General features: G+C 25.5%; 1 protein-coding gene across 1 annotated transcript; it reads right to left on the minus strand.

Moving 5' to 3' along the window:
* Nucleotides 1-108: 108 nt before the first annotated feature.
* LOC112598750 (neo-calmodulin-like) lies at nucleotides 109-16,064 on the minus strand. The gene is made up of 7 exons (XM_025345341.1): nucleotides 15,365-16,064; nucleotides 12,529-12,727; nucleotides 11,674-11,817; nucleotides 11,172-11,281; nucleotides 2,410-2,500; nucleotides 2,195-2,251; nucleotides 109-496 (listed from the first exon to the last, which is right to left on the minus strand). The coding sequence occupies exons 1-7, from the start codon at nucleotides 15,440-15,442 to the stop codon at nucleotides 402-404; spliced, it is 774 nt and encodes a 257-aa protein (XP_025201126.1). The 5' UTR covers nucleotides 15,443-16,064; the 3' UTR covers nucleotides 109-401.
* Between the last annotated feature and the right edge of the window lie 5,615 nt (nucleotides 16,065-21,679).

A 21,679-nucleotide genomic window follows, 5' to 3' on the forward strand; every position in this document is an offset into this window, starting at 1 on the left:
TTATAATAAACAATTTTTATAGTTTCTTAAATAAATAGTTATAACAACTTATAACATATAACTGAATATTTTTTACTAACATCTATACATGAAGTAAAATTAATGATAAAATATGTTTTTAATAAATTATTGGGTCTTAAGTTGAATTACTGATTGTACCATTAAATGATTAATTTATACATTAAACATTGAAAATGACATAAATTACTTATCAATTCTACATTATTACATTGATATTATAGTAAAATATGTTTTACTTAATAGAGATCATTAGTTGGCAAAATATAAACAGATATTGGTGTGTTTATTCCTGATAGGAATTACAAAAAAATTGTTATCCTTTTTGATAATTCAATTTTAACTGAACTTATTATAATATTAAGACATGTAATTGTTCAAAACTATGTTTGAATGTCCAATTGAGGGTAAATGTCTTCTTCATCTTCATCATTTTCATCGTAATCATCTCCTGGTTCTCCAAGGGCATTCACAAATTCTAAAAATATAATATAGGTAATTTTTTGAAAATGAAATATTTTTGTAAATGAGTGCTAGTAATTATGTACATATTGTTTCAATATACTAATTTTGCAAATATAATTATGATATTAAAAACTATTTTACCTATTTATTATTTGTATTAAACAAAAAGTGTTATCTGTATTTAAATATAGTTATTATAAAAAATAATTTTATTTTAATAATTTATTAAATATCAAAAATATAAAAGCTGATAAAGTGATAACATTTCACCAAATAATATTATATATTACACATAAACGTTGTTTTCCAGTTAATTTGCCTATTATTTAAGGTCACACTGTGGTCCGCTATCAAAAAATTATATTTTTTATGGCGACATAAAAAAAAATGTTCATTTAATATTTTGATTTTTCATTGATAAGAAAAATTTTATAAATGCAATGTATTTATAAAGCTTCCAAAAACTCCATGAATTCTTCACGTGTTTTTCAAAAATAGTATTTGGTGACTTAATAATAAAAGTACTATTAATGACAAATTTTCTAACAAATTTAAAACATTAGTATTTTATTAGTTTATTTAAATAAGTAATGTTAATATTATAAATTTTATTTATTTATTTTTTTATAAGAAATATACAAGGGCCATTAAATATATGCGTGCTACTAGCAATAAATTAATACACGAAAAATGGTAAGTTAAGAAACCATCCAGTGATCGCACTTCCTGATAAAAATATGATTTTACATTCAAAACATTTAACTAATTGCATATTATAGAATAATAAATTAAATTAGAGGTAAATACAAATTAAAAAGATTAGGCGATATCTATATACAAAATAGTATTCGTGCCACGTACATTATATATTTAGGAATAAAATTGAATGCGATAAGATTTGACTGTAATTTAGTTAGCAGACACTCTTTATCGTAAAGTTTGGTAAGTACGTACTAGAAACCCATGAAAACGAAAATATTTATACTAAAGTTACTATAAAGTATATAAATACATCGCTATAGCTATTTTATCTAAGAATGTAATAAGTTAAAAATGCTAAATCCTGATCACTTATATGATGCATCGTAAATTTTTTGACATGGGTACTAACCAAAACACATACCTATATTTTATTATGTTTATAAATTATATTTAGGTAAAAAAAAAATATTACTTTGATTTGAAATAAATGTATACAGGTACATATAAGTAAAAACGCGAATGGCTTTGATGTACGAAGTATAAAGTCATAAATATTCATAAACAAAGACCAAAATCTTATTTAAAAACCAATTATTAAAGTTCTGTAGGTCGAGGAGATCAATACATAGGTAAGCGAATAAAGATCTATATCTCTATAAATTCCATCATCATTATTTACACTGCCTTCATTATTTTAACAGACGTAGGACATAGGTGTGTATTTACATATATATATATATAAACATATGTATTATTATATAAATACGATATACCTATACTATACTATCTATATACCCATATAACAGCTATAGCTAGGTACTCAATCATGGGTAAACTAATAAAATAAAACGTGATTGTGAGATGTCGCGACGTTTTTTATACAGTAGGTATATGTACAATATTATTATAGTTATTTCAAAAGCACTATACGTATTACGTACTCTTAAATAGGTACAATGTAATAAATAATAATAAACATATTCGACGTCCTAGATACTTATGCACTTACCGTAAAAATCGATTCTTCCATCTCCATCCACGTCTACTTCCTTGATCATATCCTCGACTAGAATAAATAAAAGAAGATTAAAAAAACGTTTCTACAATCGCTGAATAGCGTAATAGGTACATCGTAATATCTATAGTATAGACTATAGACGTACCTAGTTGATAGGTACTTTTTTAATTTTTTTTAAACGTTACTTATATAAGTTAGGTACTTACTTTCTTCTTCTGATAAATCTTCGCCTAAACATTGTAGGACGGCTCTCAAATCCGATGCACTTATATATCCTCTGTTATGCTTGTCAAATACCTGAAACCACATAAATTCGGTTCAGTATAACTAATTTTTATGTTTTTTGAGAAAAAATAACTTCAATTTATTTTATGTATGTATAACAATTTACTGAATTATCTTCAAAAAAAAAAAGAAAATGTTCTCTCATGCTTATATACTTTTGGTAGGTACCTATAGGACATTATACCACTAAACTAGATACGAGACGCGAATTATATGTATAACAATATGTCAAAATTATTTTTCATAAAAATTTTTAATTAAACACGCGTTACACTAGAATATAATTGCTGAAGATAAACGTAATATTATTTTAAATAGGCTTTAGTTATTTTTTTAAATATGCGTACATGTTCCAGAAGTTTCCACTTTTTTTATTTAACTTACAGTCAAATTATTCACGCCAAATTATATAAAATATAGCATTAAAAAATACTCACTTCTATTATTATAAGTTATAGTTAAGTTTGATTTCATTACCTATTGCTGAAGTAAGCCAGAATTCTCCCAAAAAGAGCCGTTATTAATATCTTACACATATTTAATGTAATTCTTAAATTTTCTTATTTTCCATTTTTTTTTTTTTTAATGGTTATCTTTAATATATCGGTTCTTATAATATCCTTACAAAGCTAAATAAGCCTCTTAATCGGCTATCATCCCATCAATCAATTAGTCTTTTACCATTTTTTTGCAAAAATATTTGAAAAGTTAATTCTCAAACGTATACTACCCATCATTATAGAAAATAATATGTTATCTGATATCCAATGAAGTATATAATCTTAATAAATAATCTTATGTGACTATTTATTAAGCGCACAGATTAGTAGATTTTACACTGTATTCCCGAGAAAAAAATTGTACTATATACATGTGCCTTTTTAAACATCTCACGAGCTTTTGATGGATTTCTGTATAAGCTTAAAAGATTTCTTCTCTTTGTTTACTACAGCAGGGTCTTATTAATCCAAACAAAATTGAGGTAATGCATTGTTCGGATAACCGATTTGTTCAAATTACCTATGACTTGAAAAAAAAATCAATTTTCTTGTAATTTAAATTTTGAAATTTATTTTTATCTTTACTGTATTGATTTGTAAAAATTCGTTGTTGAAAAACACAATTAATACAATCAAAATTATTATAAATTATAATTTATAATTATGTATATACAGCCAGTTAATATAAAAATATTATTATGATGCACCTATACATCATATATGTGTGTATTAGTACCTACAGTGATTCAGAAATGTTCAAACCCGTTCGGATTACTACGTTTTTTGGATTAGTCTGTATTTGGATTAACGAGACTTTACTGAGCCTATTGAACTCAATTATAAAATCCTACCTTTCAAAACGTCACTTTGAAATTCACCATATAGATTGACAAACTCTGACATATAAGTTATAAACGCCGGAGCTCTTCGAGACACCGTGTTATCCCTTATTTTGTATAACATTTTTGTTTCTGATCTGCAGTCACTCTTAATATATCAGTAGCCAATTACGCTGACGATGAAGCGATAATTTCAAATTTCAATTTACAACAATCCTCTTGCTGCTCCAACAAATCAGTAAAATTACCTTGACCGTATATGAACAATTGGTTTATCAAATTATGGTATTTTTAAGCTGATCAAAACTAATCTGTTCACTTTTACCTTCAGACTTTGACCTAATGTTTCTCTATACGATTTTCTATTCCTTACTCTCCCAACTCCCACTGTTAAATATTTTGATCTGACTCTTGATCAATGATTAACTTGCATGCAGACCCACTATATATCAACTTTTAGACTAGCTTTAAATAATCATCCGCGTATGCTCAATAATAAATTAGTACACTTCTATACATGGAAATCAAACTAACTATGTACAAAACTTTATTAAAGTCAACTTAGAAATATTTATTGCAGCTATGAGGTAAAACGAAAAAATCAAATATTAATAAAATTCAAATTTTCCAAAACATTTATCTATAAAAAAGAAAACTAATGCGAATCCTTACGTTTCAAATTATACTCTATTTACAGATTTGAAATTTAAAACAATAAACTATGAAGCCGAATGTTTTTGTAAAATATTTAAAAACCACATAGGTCAGGTACTCATACGAATCTCCAAATCAAAAATTTGACCTCAGCTACAATATCGGGTAATCGTCTAAGACGCTTAAATAAAGCGCAAGCTATATTGTGATGATCTGTTATAAGATTTAATAATAAATAAAGTAATAAATTAGAAAGTGTTATCAATAGGCGGCACCTTTCATGAAAAATATTTATTTTTTATCACATTATAATAATAACATGTTTGTTACTTGTAACCTATATATTTTTATCGTATCAATAATGTATAAAACACTTGATAAAAATTTAAACCTATGTAAAAAATAATTTTTTTTCAAATTATTTAAAATTATAAGTGTATTATGATGTGTAGAAATATGAATTTACCTACTTGATAAATTTCATAAATTATATTGAACCTTTTTTCGAATTTATTAACAAAATTAAAAAATAACATAGAACTATAGTTTTATGTCATATATCTGTACAAAAATAATTATTAAACTTTTCTTGTAAAGCTCAACACATAATACACATAAATCCTATGTATATGTTTTATATGAAATTAATTAGTCCATTATTCTACTTTAAATTATATTATAACGCATTGTTCCAAACTACCACTATCAATATGCACTGTAGTAATTAGTTTGCGAATAATAAACATTAGAACACTATAAATATAATATAACAAAATAGTAATGTACCTATAATTCTATATATATATATATTAAATAGGATTTAATCAAAGTAAGAAAATATTTATACTTATATTTCTAATTTTTATTTATTATAATAGAAAATTTATATAATTTTAAACCTAAATAAGATATACAATTATTATTTTAAAACTACATTTATTATTTTGAACTTTGAATATTATTATAGAAATGATTACAGCTATTATTTTTTGTGTAAACGAACATTAAATCGTAATTTCTGACGTAACACTAATGTCTAATGGTTAATAAGGTTATCATTACATATAGGTGCTAAAATAATCAATGTATAAACAGAGGGTAGTCGATCTGCTGTATAACAGATTTCGAGTGGTCCTCGTCATTGATTAGGTCACTTTATGGATGTGTTAAATTTGAATTAAAACCTATAAAAATATTATTTAGACTATACATAATTGCCTAACCTATGTGATAAACGATTACATGATAGGGATGGATTTATATCTATTATAATTTTATGATATATATTTTATATTATTTATAATTGGCAGGGCTCAGATTTCAATGCATTTGCATCTTTTTTTTCGAATGTCTTACACGATGTTTTCCAAGCTAAAAATGTATTTCAAGTACTCTGTGTTCTAATCACAGCATTTTTTTTGAACATTTTTTTACACTTTTAATGCATTTTAAAATTTTTTTAGGACATTTTTAACCTATTTCGTATTATAACTAAAAAATTGACTTTATTTAAACATATAATAACTATATATAGTACTACGTAAAATGAATTATTTTCATTTTGAACTTAACATCAGATAATCCGGTTTTAAATTAGATAAAGCATTTTCAATAAATAAAAACTTGCTGGCAAATAACCGTCGATCATTTATTCGTGTTTCAAAAAATTAATGAAACTCTTTTTGTACAATGTAATGCAAATGTAATTTAATTTTTTACTTATTTTTAACTTTTTATAATATACTTCTTTTTACAGAACAATTTAAATTTATATAATAAATAATTTATTTTTTGAAAGGACATTTTTTAGAGTTTTTAGGTTATGAATGCATTTTTTGAAAAGGCATTTATACCTGAGCCTGAATTATTAGTAACTCGTTTTTCTTTAAGTATACATAGTTTGAATTAGTTTTTGCGAAAACATTACACAACAAAATAATAATTATTATAATACATCATGGCTTAATATGCTCCTACTTACCTATAAGTTAATACTAAAAATACACGTAAACTATTAGTTCAAAAATATCAATGAATTTAGAAAATAATGATTTACGTTATAGCGCAAATCCTCGAGGCAATGGTTCTAAACTGAAGTGCCGCGAAGTACTAGTTCCATGATTCATGAACTAACCTTAAATATTAATGAAAACATACATTTTTCATACATATACATATTATAGTATGCTAAGTGCTCTGGTATTTTTATAAAACACTCAAGGTTAGGTTATTGCCATGAAAAAAAAAGTTGAAAATCACTGCTTTACAGTTAGAATATTACTGAATTATAACAAATTAACTAAAATTGTTTAAGAAAAAATGTAATTATGTTTAATTGTATTAACAATCAACTTTTTATATTAGCTTATTAAAATAAATGTAAATTGTCGCTAAACTTTTTTTTTTATTCCATTTAGAACAACTCATGAAGAACCTTGTAAATTAATATATTTTTAACTAGAAATAATTTTAAGTTTTCATAATTTGACAATAAATAATAATTACAAAAATAAAAAATAAAGACCTTGTACTTTTTATTCCTAATTTTTAATTTCTATAAAAACAGCAATTAAAATAACAGCTGTCATATTTTCAAATTATTACTTAAAATAACAGTTTTACCTTCTTTAAATGTAAAAGAAAAATTCGATTAATCCAAAATTCTATAAATAGCACATTAAGAGCAATGATATCTTGGAAATTACATCATCTCCATAGAGCTAATATTAATAGTCACAACAATAAAACAAATATTCATTTCCGAATTACAAAAAAAAAAAAATTTAATCGATTTCGTTGAAACATAGTGTTAAATACATTTATTTTACTTTTAACTCTTTGTTATCCTCCAAAATGTCGACAATATTTGCAATCAAAAACTCTTTTACGCTTTCTAATGACGTCAGATATGAAAAAATTACTCTTATATTATTGTAAAACCTAGATATTTATTTATTAGCTTAGAATATAATTTCATAAATATTAAATATAAACAATAGATAGGTTAGACATCAAAGTCTACTCGTATATCTACCAATGGCACTGTAAACATTACAAACCTAATAGAATATAATATATACCTTATAGCCCATAGGGTTAAAATGTTACTTTATGTAATACTCCGATTTTAACCTCCGTGAACAATATTGTTTTTAAATTTTGGATAATCTGTGTAATTAGAGTGTACTAATACATCTACCTATACAATATTTCCATACCAAAGTTTAATCTTTATTATGAGCTATGACTCAACGAATAATGACTTGTGGCTCGTGGCTCGCAGGTAAAACATACTTATCTCTAAAAATAGTATTATCTATTTAGTATTAAGTAAATATTTATTAATATTATCGAATTTTTATTTATAATATTTATAATATACAAAAAAAAATTAACAAATTTTATTGCAACAATTTTATCTATTAATACGGCTTTACAACACTATATAATACTAGTTTCTAGGAGTCTGCGGGTTTCCGTAGTCTTAAAATACAAGATTTTTCATTTTGCACCTTTGATATAAATAGTGGAATATATTATTTATTTTTTATTTTTAATAAAGACTATTTAACAGTCTGTACACGAATGGTACAATAAGCTTAATCGATAGTTTTACAGTAGTAATAATAATAATAATTGGTATTAATATAAGCGTTTACATAATAATATTATTATTTTGGTTGATGTGCTTGAGTTGAAGAGGCTATCCAGCGACAGTACTTCGGCAGGAGTTAGAATATATTATAATATTTAAAACCATTCTGCACAATCCACCCAAAATGTATGATTACCTGGGTTATATTGAAATCTGCAAGGTGCTATAATACCTTTTATAAAACCCATTAAGTATAACGAGCGTTATCTTTTTAAACTTTATAAAAAAAACACGGATTTTGTTGGTTTTGATCTTTTTTTGTTTTTATAATAATTGGTTATGGTTTTAATTTGAATTGTTTGAAATATTTTATTTTACCGTTGCACCCTTTTTATAATTAAAATACATGTTTGGTGTGTTAAAAAAAAAAAAAAACTGCGTTATATTATTTATTTTATATTTTTATTTTAATTACACTTTTTCTGGCTCGAAAAAAACTTTAAAAAATGCCTACCGATAAATGGATATTTTTCTCGTATAGCTGAAAAATTTTTTTTCAATTTACAATTTAAAAGGGAAATGGTTAAATATTAAACTATTTTTAAACAGACATATAAAAATATGTATTTTATTTTATTTTAAAAGAATTACATATTTTTTAAAGTTTTAATATAATTGTTTGTTAATAATATAATCTATTTATAGTATGCATAAGTACTTTATGTGAATTTACGTAAGACTAAGTGTTACACTTAAAAAATTAAAAAAGCATTTAAAGCGTTGGACATGTAAATAGCATGAGTTCTTATTACTACCTATTTATTTCGTATTGTAAATTGTACACTATGTTTAAAACATGATATAAAAATAATAATTTTTAATTTGTTTAAAACATACCAATGTTCAAGGTTAAACTAAAATGTACTTTACAATTTTTCAAGTAACTAGTTGTGATTATACCTGCAATTATCGCGTAATAATAATTTTCATAATGTCGCAATTTAATTTTACCATTATTTAATGACTTTTTAAAATATACCCAACACCCAAAACATCGTTTATGAATATATATTGTAAGTATTCAATGATTTGATCTTAGATTTGTAGTTTTAATAATAATTTATTTATAACACGAATTTTAAATAGTACCTAAGCATTTAATATTAATACTATTCTGTGATTTTCACTGATACAAATTGATCGACCTATAACCTATGTAAGAATTATATCGTGAATACCTTGCTCGATTGTACGGTTATTGCTGATCATTTAAATCGATTTATATTAATTCAATATTGTATTACATCTACATGTCTTTGTATTTTGAAAATTGCATTTTTTCTGGTTATTATTAACAAGTAACATCACATAATGTGTTTAAAACTATTAGTTTTATTATTTTTATACTTTAAACATAATGTACGTATATACGGTTACGCTACGATAATTATTATTCATAAATATATCTACTCGAAATAGTGTAATTATAACTCGTACAAAGTTATACGGTAATCGAATATTAAAGTGTCATATTTTATTACAATAGTTTAGTATTTCATAGTAATTATAATTTATAAGCAAATATTGATCGTACCTACTTGCGGCCTACGAATTATTATGCCATGACGTAATTGTAATCGTGATATATATTAACTATGGACAACTTTTCGATTCAACCTATTGTTTATTATTATTATTATTATTATTATTACTAATGTTTATAGCAGGTATTATAGACAACGAACATATTTGTTCGATATATAACCCTTAAAAATAATTATTTTATTTTAGCAGTTCATAAAATAGACACCAAACATATACTCATTTCAATAGTTATCGTATGCAGTGGTTCAGAGTGCGTTAAATATTTTATAAAACTTACTCCGAGTCAAAGGCCAAAAGTTTTGTTGTTTTGAACTTTAATACATGCATTTATTTACCCTAGGGACGTTAAACCAAAGACCTCGTAAATTAAATAGTATTATGTGTTGTAGTATCTGAAATATTCCTATAAAATACAGGCTAATGGCTATAAAACCATAGTATACATAATACATAATATTATATTATATATATTACCTTACTTTTGTAATAATGTATACGCATCGTTGATCGTTACACATACACAAAATGTGTAACGAACAGTTTATCTTTTATATCTTTCCAACATTTTTAGTGGCTTTTCAAATTTAATATAAATGTATAGATACGCTGGTTTTATTTTTCAAACCTAATATAAGTGATGGCCGCGCCGCATGACAAGATGTAAGAAAACACGAAGATCAAGACATAAAATAATTTAATACTATACAAAACGTTACATAGTGGTAGAAACTAACATGAAGAGAACGTATCATTATAAACTTATAGGTTCCAAAATACCACTCTCGTAAATTAAACTCAAGCATCATGCATGTTTTATGCCAATATTTATTGTCAACGCTTTAAAAGTATGTTAAATAAATTAAAAGAGATTTAATTAGGTATAACTGTATAAGTTACCGTCAAAACTCGAAAAATAAATTATTTCGTACTATCATTTTTAGAAGTGAAATAAAAACTATTATTTAAATTCAATGAAATCAACGGCAACTCACGATGGTTTACTGTTTTACTGGTAATCTTAATATCATGTTTTAAATACATCAATTATTATTTTCAATTATATAAAATTGTATTTTTTAAGTCTTGTTAACAAAATAATTTATATCTGCTTACTTGATACTGTATAATTTTATATTATTATCGTATAAATAATGTTAATAACAAAACAGTGTCATAAAATACTTTTTAAATGTTTTCATTTATTTTTTTTTTCATGTTTTTCTTACTAGGAAACCATAAATTACTACCACTGAGCACCTATTTTAAATCATTTTTAAAACATATTGGTAGTTTATAATGCACAAAACACTATAGAATAATATAGGAGACTAAAATATAGTTTTAATGTGAAGATTCTGGACTAATCAAATTTATAAATTATATAATTTTTATAATTTATTTTTTAATTTATTATTGAATTTTAAAATTATTTATAATACTGAATACTATTGAAAATAAAATGATTAATAATATATAATATTTAAACGTACCCTAAATGCATCTCGAAGCTCTTTTTCCTCTTGGTCCGCCGTCTTTTCTGCTGTACCGCCCATATTGTACACTATTTCTACAAACTCTTGAAAACTGAATGCTCCATCACCTATAATAATGTAGAACATGATAAATTTACCTATATTATTAAATATTTGGTATAATTTGTTAACCACTTAAAAATTGTATTTGTTAAAGGCAACATAACCTACATAACATAAATGGCATCTGTTTTAATCTATTATATTACAATTTATTATAAAAAATTATTAATATGCCAATACCCAATTTATATGTTATTAATATATTACACTTTTTTATTTTACTTTGCCTAATGGCTAAAATCATTAATCTAGCTATGCAATATAAATTATGTTGATAATAGCCTGACGTAGTTTGAGTTTAATCATTCAAGATTGGTTCGCTTGATTTTTCAACCCTCCAAACTTCAACCCTCTTATTCTAAAATACACATTATTATAATTAAGGTATAATATATACCATCAATATCGACTTCTTGTAACATAGTTTCCAATTCTTCCTCTCTAGCGAACTGTCCAAGACTCCGCATAACTCGACCCAATTCTTCTTTAGTGATGCTGCCGTCGCCGTCTTTATCAAATAACCTAAATGCTTCTTGAAATTCTACAATGAAGATGCCAAATCTATTATTTTTAGCTTAATTTAAATACTAATATTATTATCAGGTACTAAAAAATAATATCAAAATTAAAAATAAAAACCTCGAAAAATGTAAACGAAAAGAACATTGTTTTTAATCACGCAATTTAATGTTTTAAGTTTTGTGATTTGATAATAAGTAGTCATTTAATTTGAGTATAAACGATTATATTAAAAGTATAAAGGTGATTGTAATAAATTGTTGTCCGTTTATTCGAATAAATGCGACCCTGGAAGAATTATTCATTCCCGTTTATATCGTAAAATAATACTTTTCTAGAGATAGTAATTAATTAAATGAAGTACACATAACTCAAAGTTTAATCGTGATAATTTTTATATTTTTAAATATTTTATCAACACACCGAAGATTAACTTTAAATTTAATTTTTAATTCTTTTAAGTACAGAAACCTACGCATAATTACGACTGGATAATTAGATAAAGTTCAACAATGAAATTTGGTTTATTCTGCAATATAAAAGCAATATATACAATATACACCCATAATATGATATATGTATTTGTATTGAATAACATAATATTATATCAAATTTAAAGATTAATAAGTAAAAATAATTCTTTTCGTGTACTATTTTCCGAGTCATAATCTTCATAATGTTACATAATATTATTATTGTGTTTGTATTTTTTTTTCGTTTTAAAGCATGTCACCTTTCATTTGTGCTTTAGTAACGTGCACTAAGTTTCTATCAGTAGGCTGAATGGGTTGTGGGTGTACTTGGATTGCCGTTGGTTTTTCGTTACTTGTGGGTTTCGGAGTGGTGCCGTTCACTACATTATTACTGTGGTGTTTTGTTACCGTTGGTTGTGCGCTTATATTTTGTGGCATTTGTTCGTCTATTTGCCGACTCTATAGACAATATACATTATATAATACAACAAACTACATATTTAAAGGTGATTTAAAAAATGACAAAATTATCATGTGATGGGTAACGAATAAAACATTTTTTAATCAATAAATAAATCATCAGTTAAAACTATAATATATTAGGTTTAATAGTAAATTAAAAATTCATAATTAATTTTTATTGAACGTAGGTACGACCTAAATACATTTATTTGTGCTTTGTGCGTCTAAGGATAAATAGGTAGAAGGAATAGAATATTGTTGTTTCTGACATAGGTGTTCTTTAATCTTTACCAGTAAATAAACTTATCTTAGATAGAGTTTAGATATATTTAGAAAAATTCAAGGCTTACCTTCTTTTTTTAATGAATATATTGAACACTATAAATTTACTTTTATGAACATAATGTATTTTGCGGCATTTGAGTATAAATTATAGTATCTAAAATGTTCCTACCTAAAAGTTTATACGCGAGAAAAAATAGCCATGAGACATGAAATATGTAGTACCTATTATCGTTCATTTTCTCGATAATCATGACTATTCTAAGAACAGAAATACCATGTATCTACGTATTTTATTATTAGTTACTTATGCAGAACCGCGTGTATCATATATATTTTCGTATTTATTATATGCAAAATATTTTTAATAATAAATAACGTTTTTGATTATGTTAAAATTAAAAATTGATCGAAAACGTAATTTTACAATCCCTACGTATAGATACCTAGTTATTACTAATAAATTAACGTTTAATATTATGTTGTATTTTACATATACATATGTATATTGTATACCTACAAGGCGAATCGCCAAGCATGATGATCACCTTTCTTATCCTTAAATACATTATAAAATTGAATATACTTATATACCTAATGGTTAATATACATTTTGTATAGTACATAGTGCTTCAAGTGCTTCAATAGCAATAATATAATTCATAAGTCATGTTTTTTAAATTGCTGTTATCACGGAAACAAGTAGAAGTGTAACATTATTACAAACTGAGAAACGATTGTGTATAAGTACCAAAGAATAGATACCCAAAATATCATTTAATATAATTAGTATAGAATACGAACTCAAAGAATAAACGAGAATTAATGCAATGGAAAGAAAAGGGTCAATTTAAAACTGTCTACCACTTTATTAATTTCATACCACTATACCTATATGATATAACTTCTTTAAACATTTTAAATGATATTAAGTATTTGAATTGTGCCTCATAAAATACATTAGATAGTTAGTATTAAAAATAATGATGATTTATTTATATTTTTTTTATGAAATTAAATTCATAGATAACTCTATCCCAATGAAATTGATAGTTCAAATTTTAAAATTATATACAAGAAAATATCAACTGATTTATTTTTGTTTAAATTTTTACGTTTTAAAAAGAATTATTTTACTATTCTTCTAAATAGTCTAAATAATTGAATACATAGTTTTAACATATCAAAAATTGGTTTATTGTAAAATGTGTGTATTAATATATTTAATTTGCGTTTGTTACTATAGTAAGAATAAATTTACATTTATTATAAGTACACGCAATATTCTCAAATGTAGATAAATCAATTAAGAATTTCATTAAATAGTATTAAAAACTTTTTTCTTTATCTAAAACTAGTTATATGCAACCTTTTAAATGGTATTCAACCCTTAAGTATTTATCTTAATTCATCAGAATTTACACACACACAAACATCCATTAATCTCTAAATCTTACTGTCTTACATCATACTACGTTTAATACATTTAGCGTAAAATAAATATATTTGATCTTTTTTTAAATAATACTTTTTCCAACAAATTCAGTAAAATGTTATTTTAAACTATAGTAATATTTACCAATACCTAGTAAAAATTAAATAATATAAAGCTTTTGTAAAAGTAATTAATGCACGCATTAGGTTTAAAAAGTTAAGTTTTCTATAATGCCTTCAATATTTCATAAGCATTTCCATTTCCTTTCCTAAATTTGGATTATTTAAAAATATTTTTAAAACATGGTTTTGTTGTGAAGAGTAATGCACTTTTATTTACCAATTTTAATATCATCGTTGTCTTTAAATATTTTCACGATTGTCATAAACTCAAAACAAACAGAAAGTTCATGGTTTCAAACTGAACCATCCTAGACCCAGTTAAAATCAGTATTAGGATAGAAACTAAACATAATTCATTGTCCAACGTTCAAGCATAATATATTATATCCGTGCTAAATAAGAAAACATAGATATCACAAATGTTTATTTATATATTATATTTCCTCGTTGTATAATTATGTAAAATATTTTTAATTATTATGTTTTTCAAAATTAAAGTTTGAATTTAAGCTTTTTTTATAAAATAAAATGTTTTTATGAAGATAATAAAATTTATTAAAATTGTGTGATGAATATTATTTTGAAAAACTAGTAGTGATATGCATAGAGAATAAAAATTAATTTCATAATTGTATTAATTAAATTTTATTTTTAAGTAGGTACCTATCTAAAATGCAATACAAATCGCCCGTTAAATTAATACGCATAGGTAGTTAAATTGTATTATAACATTATACACATGTACTCGGTATCGATACATAATTAATAATAATATTATCAATTAAATGTACTCACGACAAAATTCCTTATTTGGTTCACCAACGGAGAAGGCGAAAAGTATTTTTCGAATACTGATGATATTTTGCCGTCCATATTAAATATTATTTAAATATGGGTGATATACAGTCGAATTATAATATTTACTCAAACGAGTAAAACAAGTACTTCTAATATAGCGTTATAAAATGTCAAGTGCGATCTTCGGACTTGAAAAATGCGACAACTGCGTCGTGGTTAAAGTGGTTTTAAACCCGTTTCTGTGTTTCTCAATTTACTTGTGTTTATATTTTAATAACTGTTCACCATCGAAATATCTCTTCTCTCTACCATTCTTCGGACGTGCGGACGTGCAATTATCTACACCAAACGTTGCAGTGTATTGTCAAATCAAAACGGCAAATACATACCTATACGCTTTTCTATACGTTAAAACAATCTATAACGATTAAAAGAAACGCGATTTAGACGATGACAATAGATAGTACGGTGTACGGTTTATTATAATGAATTTGTGTATGTGTGTGTGTGTGTGTTTGTGTATTCGTGTACACGGTGCTAGGGCCGGATGTCGCGTACTACGGATATATAGTGTCGCGATAGAGAGCTGCACTTGTGCGGTGTTCACGTACTGTGATGGTCTTTCACCGGGTCTCGGAGATGCTGCATGACGACTACTACACGAGCGTTCGTAATCGTGGCGGGCGATATAACGCTCACGCGGCGGCGGCGTCGGCGTTGGCGACGTGCACACGCACACCGAGTTTATCCGAAACCCGGGGGTTTTTTTTTTTTAAAACGAAAATTCGCATGCGCTTTTCTCTCTGTCTCTCACTCTCTTGTGAGTTGGTTTTTCTACGCCGCCGCCACCGCCGCCGCCGAAAGGGTAAAGAAGAGTTTCCATCATCCGCGTCCGTCCGACCCGTCGCATCCCCGCCCCCCGGTATATCCGAATTTTCAGCGCCGGAGTGTCGGCGGCAACAAATCTTCGTGCCATCGCCGTCGCACCACGCCTTATACCGTCGCCGCTCTTCTCTCGTTCTTCGGTATAATAATATGGTACATAATGAATAACATATAATTAAAGCCTATGTACATACACCGCGAACATAAACTGCGTATAATATATTAAATATTATTTATATTGTGAATCTTATCATAGGTGATGACTTTTTCCGTCTATTGCTGTATCGGCCTCATCCCTCTATATAATAATCTAACGATATTATACGTGGTAATATTGTTTAATATATATATATATATATATGACATTATCATCTCTTTTAATGTTTATATATACAGTTGGATGTGACGTATAAGCGATAAAGAATAGCAATTTTTTATTTTTCACTTTTTTTATTCAGTGTTTTTTTTTATTCACGCTCGAGTGCTCAAAAATCGATTATCCAAACAGACAACATGGATGTATATATATATACATTACACACACACACACACACTCACGAAATACACAACAATCATTTCGTTATCACATATATATTATATATGATACAATATGTTTGCACATAATATATGCATACATAATCTCATACAATGTGCCTTAAGTGTATATAAACTATAAATCAAATACACATAGGACCTTTTTTTTTTTATCAAATATTTCTTCCAACCGACAACAGTATACACACTATACACGTATTATAAAGCATAGGCTAACAGCGATCTGTTGTTGATTATTTTGTATAATATCATGTGACGTAAGTAAGCGTTTGCTATAGTATTATTATTTGATGTTGTTCCAAGAGATTTCGCACGTAGGTAGTAACTAGTAACTTTAATAATACTATCTTGACCATGCCATGTAATACCATATAATATTATGTATATACTTAATGTACCTGTGACCTGTCCTAGTCATGATATTTCCCATATCATCGCTTATAATACACAACAACGGATACTGTCGACTAAAATTAGAGTTTTAAATTAAAAAATATACTACAAATTGTTTAATCATTGTGTGTAAAAATAAATTGAATAGAAGACGACGCCCTTCGTCTACCCCTTAAATAATTTATTAATAATGGTTAATAAATCTAAACGCGTAATCACAATATAGTAATCTAAGGATTACTATTTACTTAGTTTTCTAGGATTGTAAAAATAGTGAAAATATATCAAGTTAGTACGTCATTGACTGCCCGCAAATGCGAAGTACCCCTTCGTAGTGCCATGATACACCAAAAAAAAAAAAGTACAATATGTCATAATATGCATTATGATATTCAACTTAAACGTGCTAACTTTCAGTATACCTGTCAGTAAAAAAATATTTTAAGAAGACGCTATATTCACACGTGCAGTTTCTATTGTACACACGCGTAACATAGAACATCATACTGGATTCATACTGTCTTTATTTATAGTTAATATTACAGCGAATTTACATATATATTATTGAATTTGTATAAAGGAAAATATAAACAGTACCAAAGCGTAAGGTATTTTTTATACATTTTTTATTTTAAGAATAAGTTATACGAATTTGAAAAATTATGTATAGAAATTAATTATTTAGGTACTATTAAGAAACTTTTTAACAAAAATATAAAAAAAAACTCTTCGATTGGGTACAGTAAGTTTATATTCTTCTCTATACATTTTATATTATGTTATTTGGTTTGATATAAACTATAATATTAAATTATAATGAGGATTCGGTACGTAGATTGCAATGTTTCGGGTGTGTAAAGAAGAAAGAATACACGTAAATGTAACTTCCTCTTATTGATTAATTATCGATGTAATATTAACTTAATAAAATTGGTAATTTTTTGTGTTTTTTAAGTTAAACAATTTGTTTATTGGAATTAAATTCTTACATTCTAAATTATTGGTTTTATTTGAAGCCGTTTGAAAACCTGGGTAACAATTAACACAAAAGGTAATTATTATAGTGTTCTTCGGTGCTTCAAAACGATTATAAAAATCAAATTAAAAATAATTAAGTACGAAGAATAGATTAGTGAATAAATTATATTTATTAATTAGGTACCATAAAAAAAATGTAAAACTTACCTTAATGACTATATAAAAACCAACAACACACAACAATATACAAAATCTATAATGATCGGTCACAATTTAACTGCGGGTATGTATATTGAATGTTTTAGTTTGATAAAACTGAAAAATACTCGTATTACGTGACATCGTAAACAATATTTACGTACCTACATCTTTGAAGAGTTATGCAACTGCGTTTATGTTTGTCTTTTGACTTGTATGTGATTACACTAATTTACACATGAGATACCACGTATGTTTGCCAATGGATCAAATTTATCTCTAAAAAAACTATTTTAAATTTATATTTATACGTATGCGATTTTGTCTATATACATTTTTTTTTTTTTTTGTTTGTGGTCTACATTTTTCCAATCGTGACAATTACATTATTTTTATGTGACTTGATAAAAGCCCGTAAAATATTATAGGTGTAAAAATTACATTTTAATAAATTAGTATTATTCAAACTCTAGTATTTTAAACTTTTTTTTTTTACTATATTTTTATAAAATAACTAAATGTATACATTTACTATAGGTACTTGCTTATTTGTTTAGCTTATATTTAAATCGTTAGATAATTTATTTTCAACAAAATGTTCTTATTTTTTATTGAATTTACAAAGTTAACCATATACACAATCAATAAAGTCTGATCATTAAAATTGATGATTAAACTCGAGTTTCAATAAAAAAAAAAGTGCAGACAATTTGAAAATTAAGTTCCTTGTAAAACCATAAAGCACATCATTAAATTTTATCTTTGCTATTTGCTATTGCCGTATTTTCTAATAAATAAACTTTGAATTAAATTTAGTCTGTACTATGGCGTTTTCCCATTCTTCTTTATTAGATTTAAAACTCATGCCTTAACAATTTTCAAATTTGTCCAGTGATCCTGCAATTCTGTACGATATTAATGTTTTTTCGCTCATTTGAAAATTCGTAACAATATCTCCTTGAGGAAAAGTATAAAATAATCAATTTTCCAACATCAAGCATTTCCTAATTTTAATATATTCAAATATACCTACCTTCCGTCTATGGAATTTGCATCTTAAAATAGAGAACATCAAGTTCTACCAGCACTTATTCGATACGAATAATTATGATATGTCATATTTCAATGTTATAACTTAAATATTTTTTTCCAACAACCCTTAGAAATGCGCAATTTTAAAAGTTTTAATATTATATAATATTTATTATGGCATAAAACAGGTAACAATTATCAACTTATAAAGCTATAAAATATGAATTTTTTTTATTTCCTACGTAGACTAATATCATAGGAATATATTACAGTTAGTTATTTATCAGACATACTTTATTTAGTGATTATCATTTATCAGTATTTATAATTTTTTGACCAAAAGTTGTGTTAGGTATTTCATACCAAAACATTTGTTTCTAGAGAGTAGAGGTGTTAATTGTTTCAACACTTTTATCCTCGATTTCTTAATAATATTAAAATCGAAAACTCATTAATGTATGCTTATATAAAAAAAAAAATGTTTTATTTATTTAGTGTGATCGCAAACACTATTTCAAGGTTATTGCAAAGAAAAATCCTATTTCATATTCTATATAGATTTTTTACCCACAATATAGCCACTAACTGGTACATACACATACATACAAATTATATATGTATATAGGTTTGATATACATATAAAAAATGTTGTTTTTAAAATATAAACCACTTTTTAAGTATCTTCAAGATTTGTATTTTATATTCTAGACATGATCAAATTTTCAAATTTGAAATCAATAATACGCATTCCAATTGTGCATCACTCAGTATCTAAATGGGTTACAAATGATGCGTGCCAACTTTAGCGTACAAGAATAGTAAATAAAAAATGCGACTGTAGAATTAGAACAACTTGCAGTTGTCGTTACACTTTAATTTTCTTATTATTAATTGTCCGAATTTAAAAGAGAAGAATAATTATTACTGAATAAGCCAAGGTGGTTAACTATTGAAAAATATTTTAAGTAAAAATTTTTTAGAAAAAATACTGGATCAGAATAATGTTTAAATTAAATGCTAGCCTGTCGAATCCATCATTAACCTTCCAAACTGATCAACTTTTTTGTATCGGTAACTTAAATATGCATTTTACATAGCAAAAAAAAGAAAGATTTAATGTGGTAATATGACCAATGTTCTATGGTAGAGTAATTGATCTCAAGATGATACATGATATACATCACGGGTTCATCGTGTGTATCGCATATTTGCATACATTTAAAAATCGCATTTATTTGATTATGTATTATCAAATGTATTTATTAAAACCCTAAATATTACTATATATTTATATTCTATAAAATTGTATTCTAAGTATTAACCTACCATTATCAATAATTAATTTAAATTTGTAATTTTTCATCAAGTGTTATTTGGTTCTTATTATTTCATAATAAATTGAACTGCGATTAACTAGTTTTGGGTATTATTTTTTTAAATTTGTCAAGAGACTTTAATACGTATTTTATACTATTTTTCTTTTTACACATACGTTAGATTTTGATCACATAAGTTATTGGTTATTTAATATTCTATAAATAATTTCAAAATTTGTAAAATAATAAATATTTTGTATTTGAGTATTTCTTAATATTTATCTAATACAATTTTTATGTTACAAGATCTATTTCATCAACAATGTACACATTGGTAGTACCTAATAATTTTTTTTTTTTTTAAATATATTTGACTTTATTATGAAAAATTACAATTTATACTAAGTATAATAAGTAATATAAATATTTTAAGATAGTTCATTGGTTATTAATTACATGAAGGGGAAATCACACATTTGTGACACCCCTGAATATTTTAAGTATTTAATCTTAAATTATCAGGTCGTGGCACCAGTTTCTTGTGAGACGTCTAGCTGGATTGCCAAGAAGTTTAAGTGTAGCTAAATCGTTTATTAGTTGGTTAGGATTATCTCGTAGTTTGGAATGGAAGTGCTTGTAGAAGATAACAGCAATTTCATTGATGGATTGTAATTTGAGGTCGTAATTTAATGATTCATTTGAGACAAGCCAGGGTGCACCAGTAATTACACAACTAATAATAATATCCTATTGGTTAACGTGTATAGTTTTCAAGGTCGTATATTAATTAATTAAGTACCTAACTATCAAGTATTAGTTTCCAGTTTGTGACGTGAAGTTTTTAAAATTGTTCTCTTAAATAAATCGACTAAATGAAATTAAAAATAAATATAAAAATAAAATAAAATAAAAAATAACATACTCTATTCTTACATAATAATATTCATACCGATGA

This window comes from Melanaphis sacchari, unplaced genomic scaffold (assembly GCF_002803265.2).
Source record: "Melanaphis sacchari strain LSU unplaced genomic scaffold, SCAv2.0 Contig4_pilon_pilon, whole genome shotgun sequence".
NCBI lineage: Eukaryota > Metazoa > Arthropoda > Insecta > Hemiptera > Aphididae > Melanaphis > Melanaphis sacchari.

What these genes read in the sequence shown, in the direction of transcription:
- LOC112598750 (XM_025345341.1), bottom strand. Translation starts at nt 15,442, where the DNA reads ATGGACGGCAAAATATCATCAGTATTCGAAAAATACTTTTCGCCTTCT. An exon ending in ACCAAATAAGGAATTTTGTC is followed by an intron (nt 12,728 to 15,364) that starts GTGAGTACATTT and finishes TATTGTCTATAG; the next exon opens with AGTCGGCAAATAGACGAACA. An exon ending in TACTAAAGCACAAATGAAAG is followed by an intron (nt 11,818 to 12,528) that starts GTGACATGCTTT and finishes TCTTCATTGTAG; the next exon opens with AATTTCAAGAAGCATTTAGG.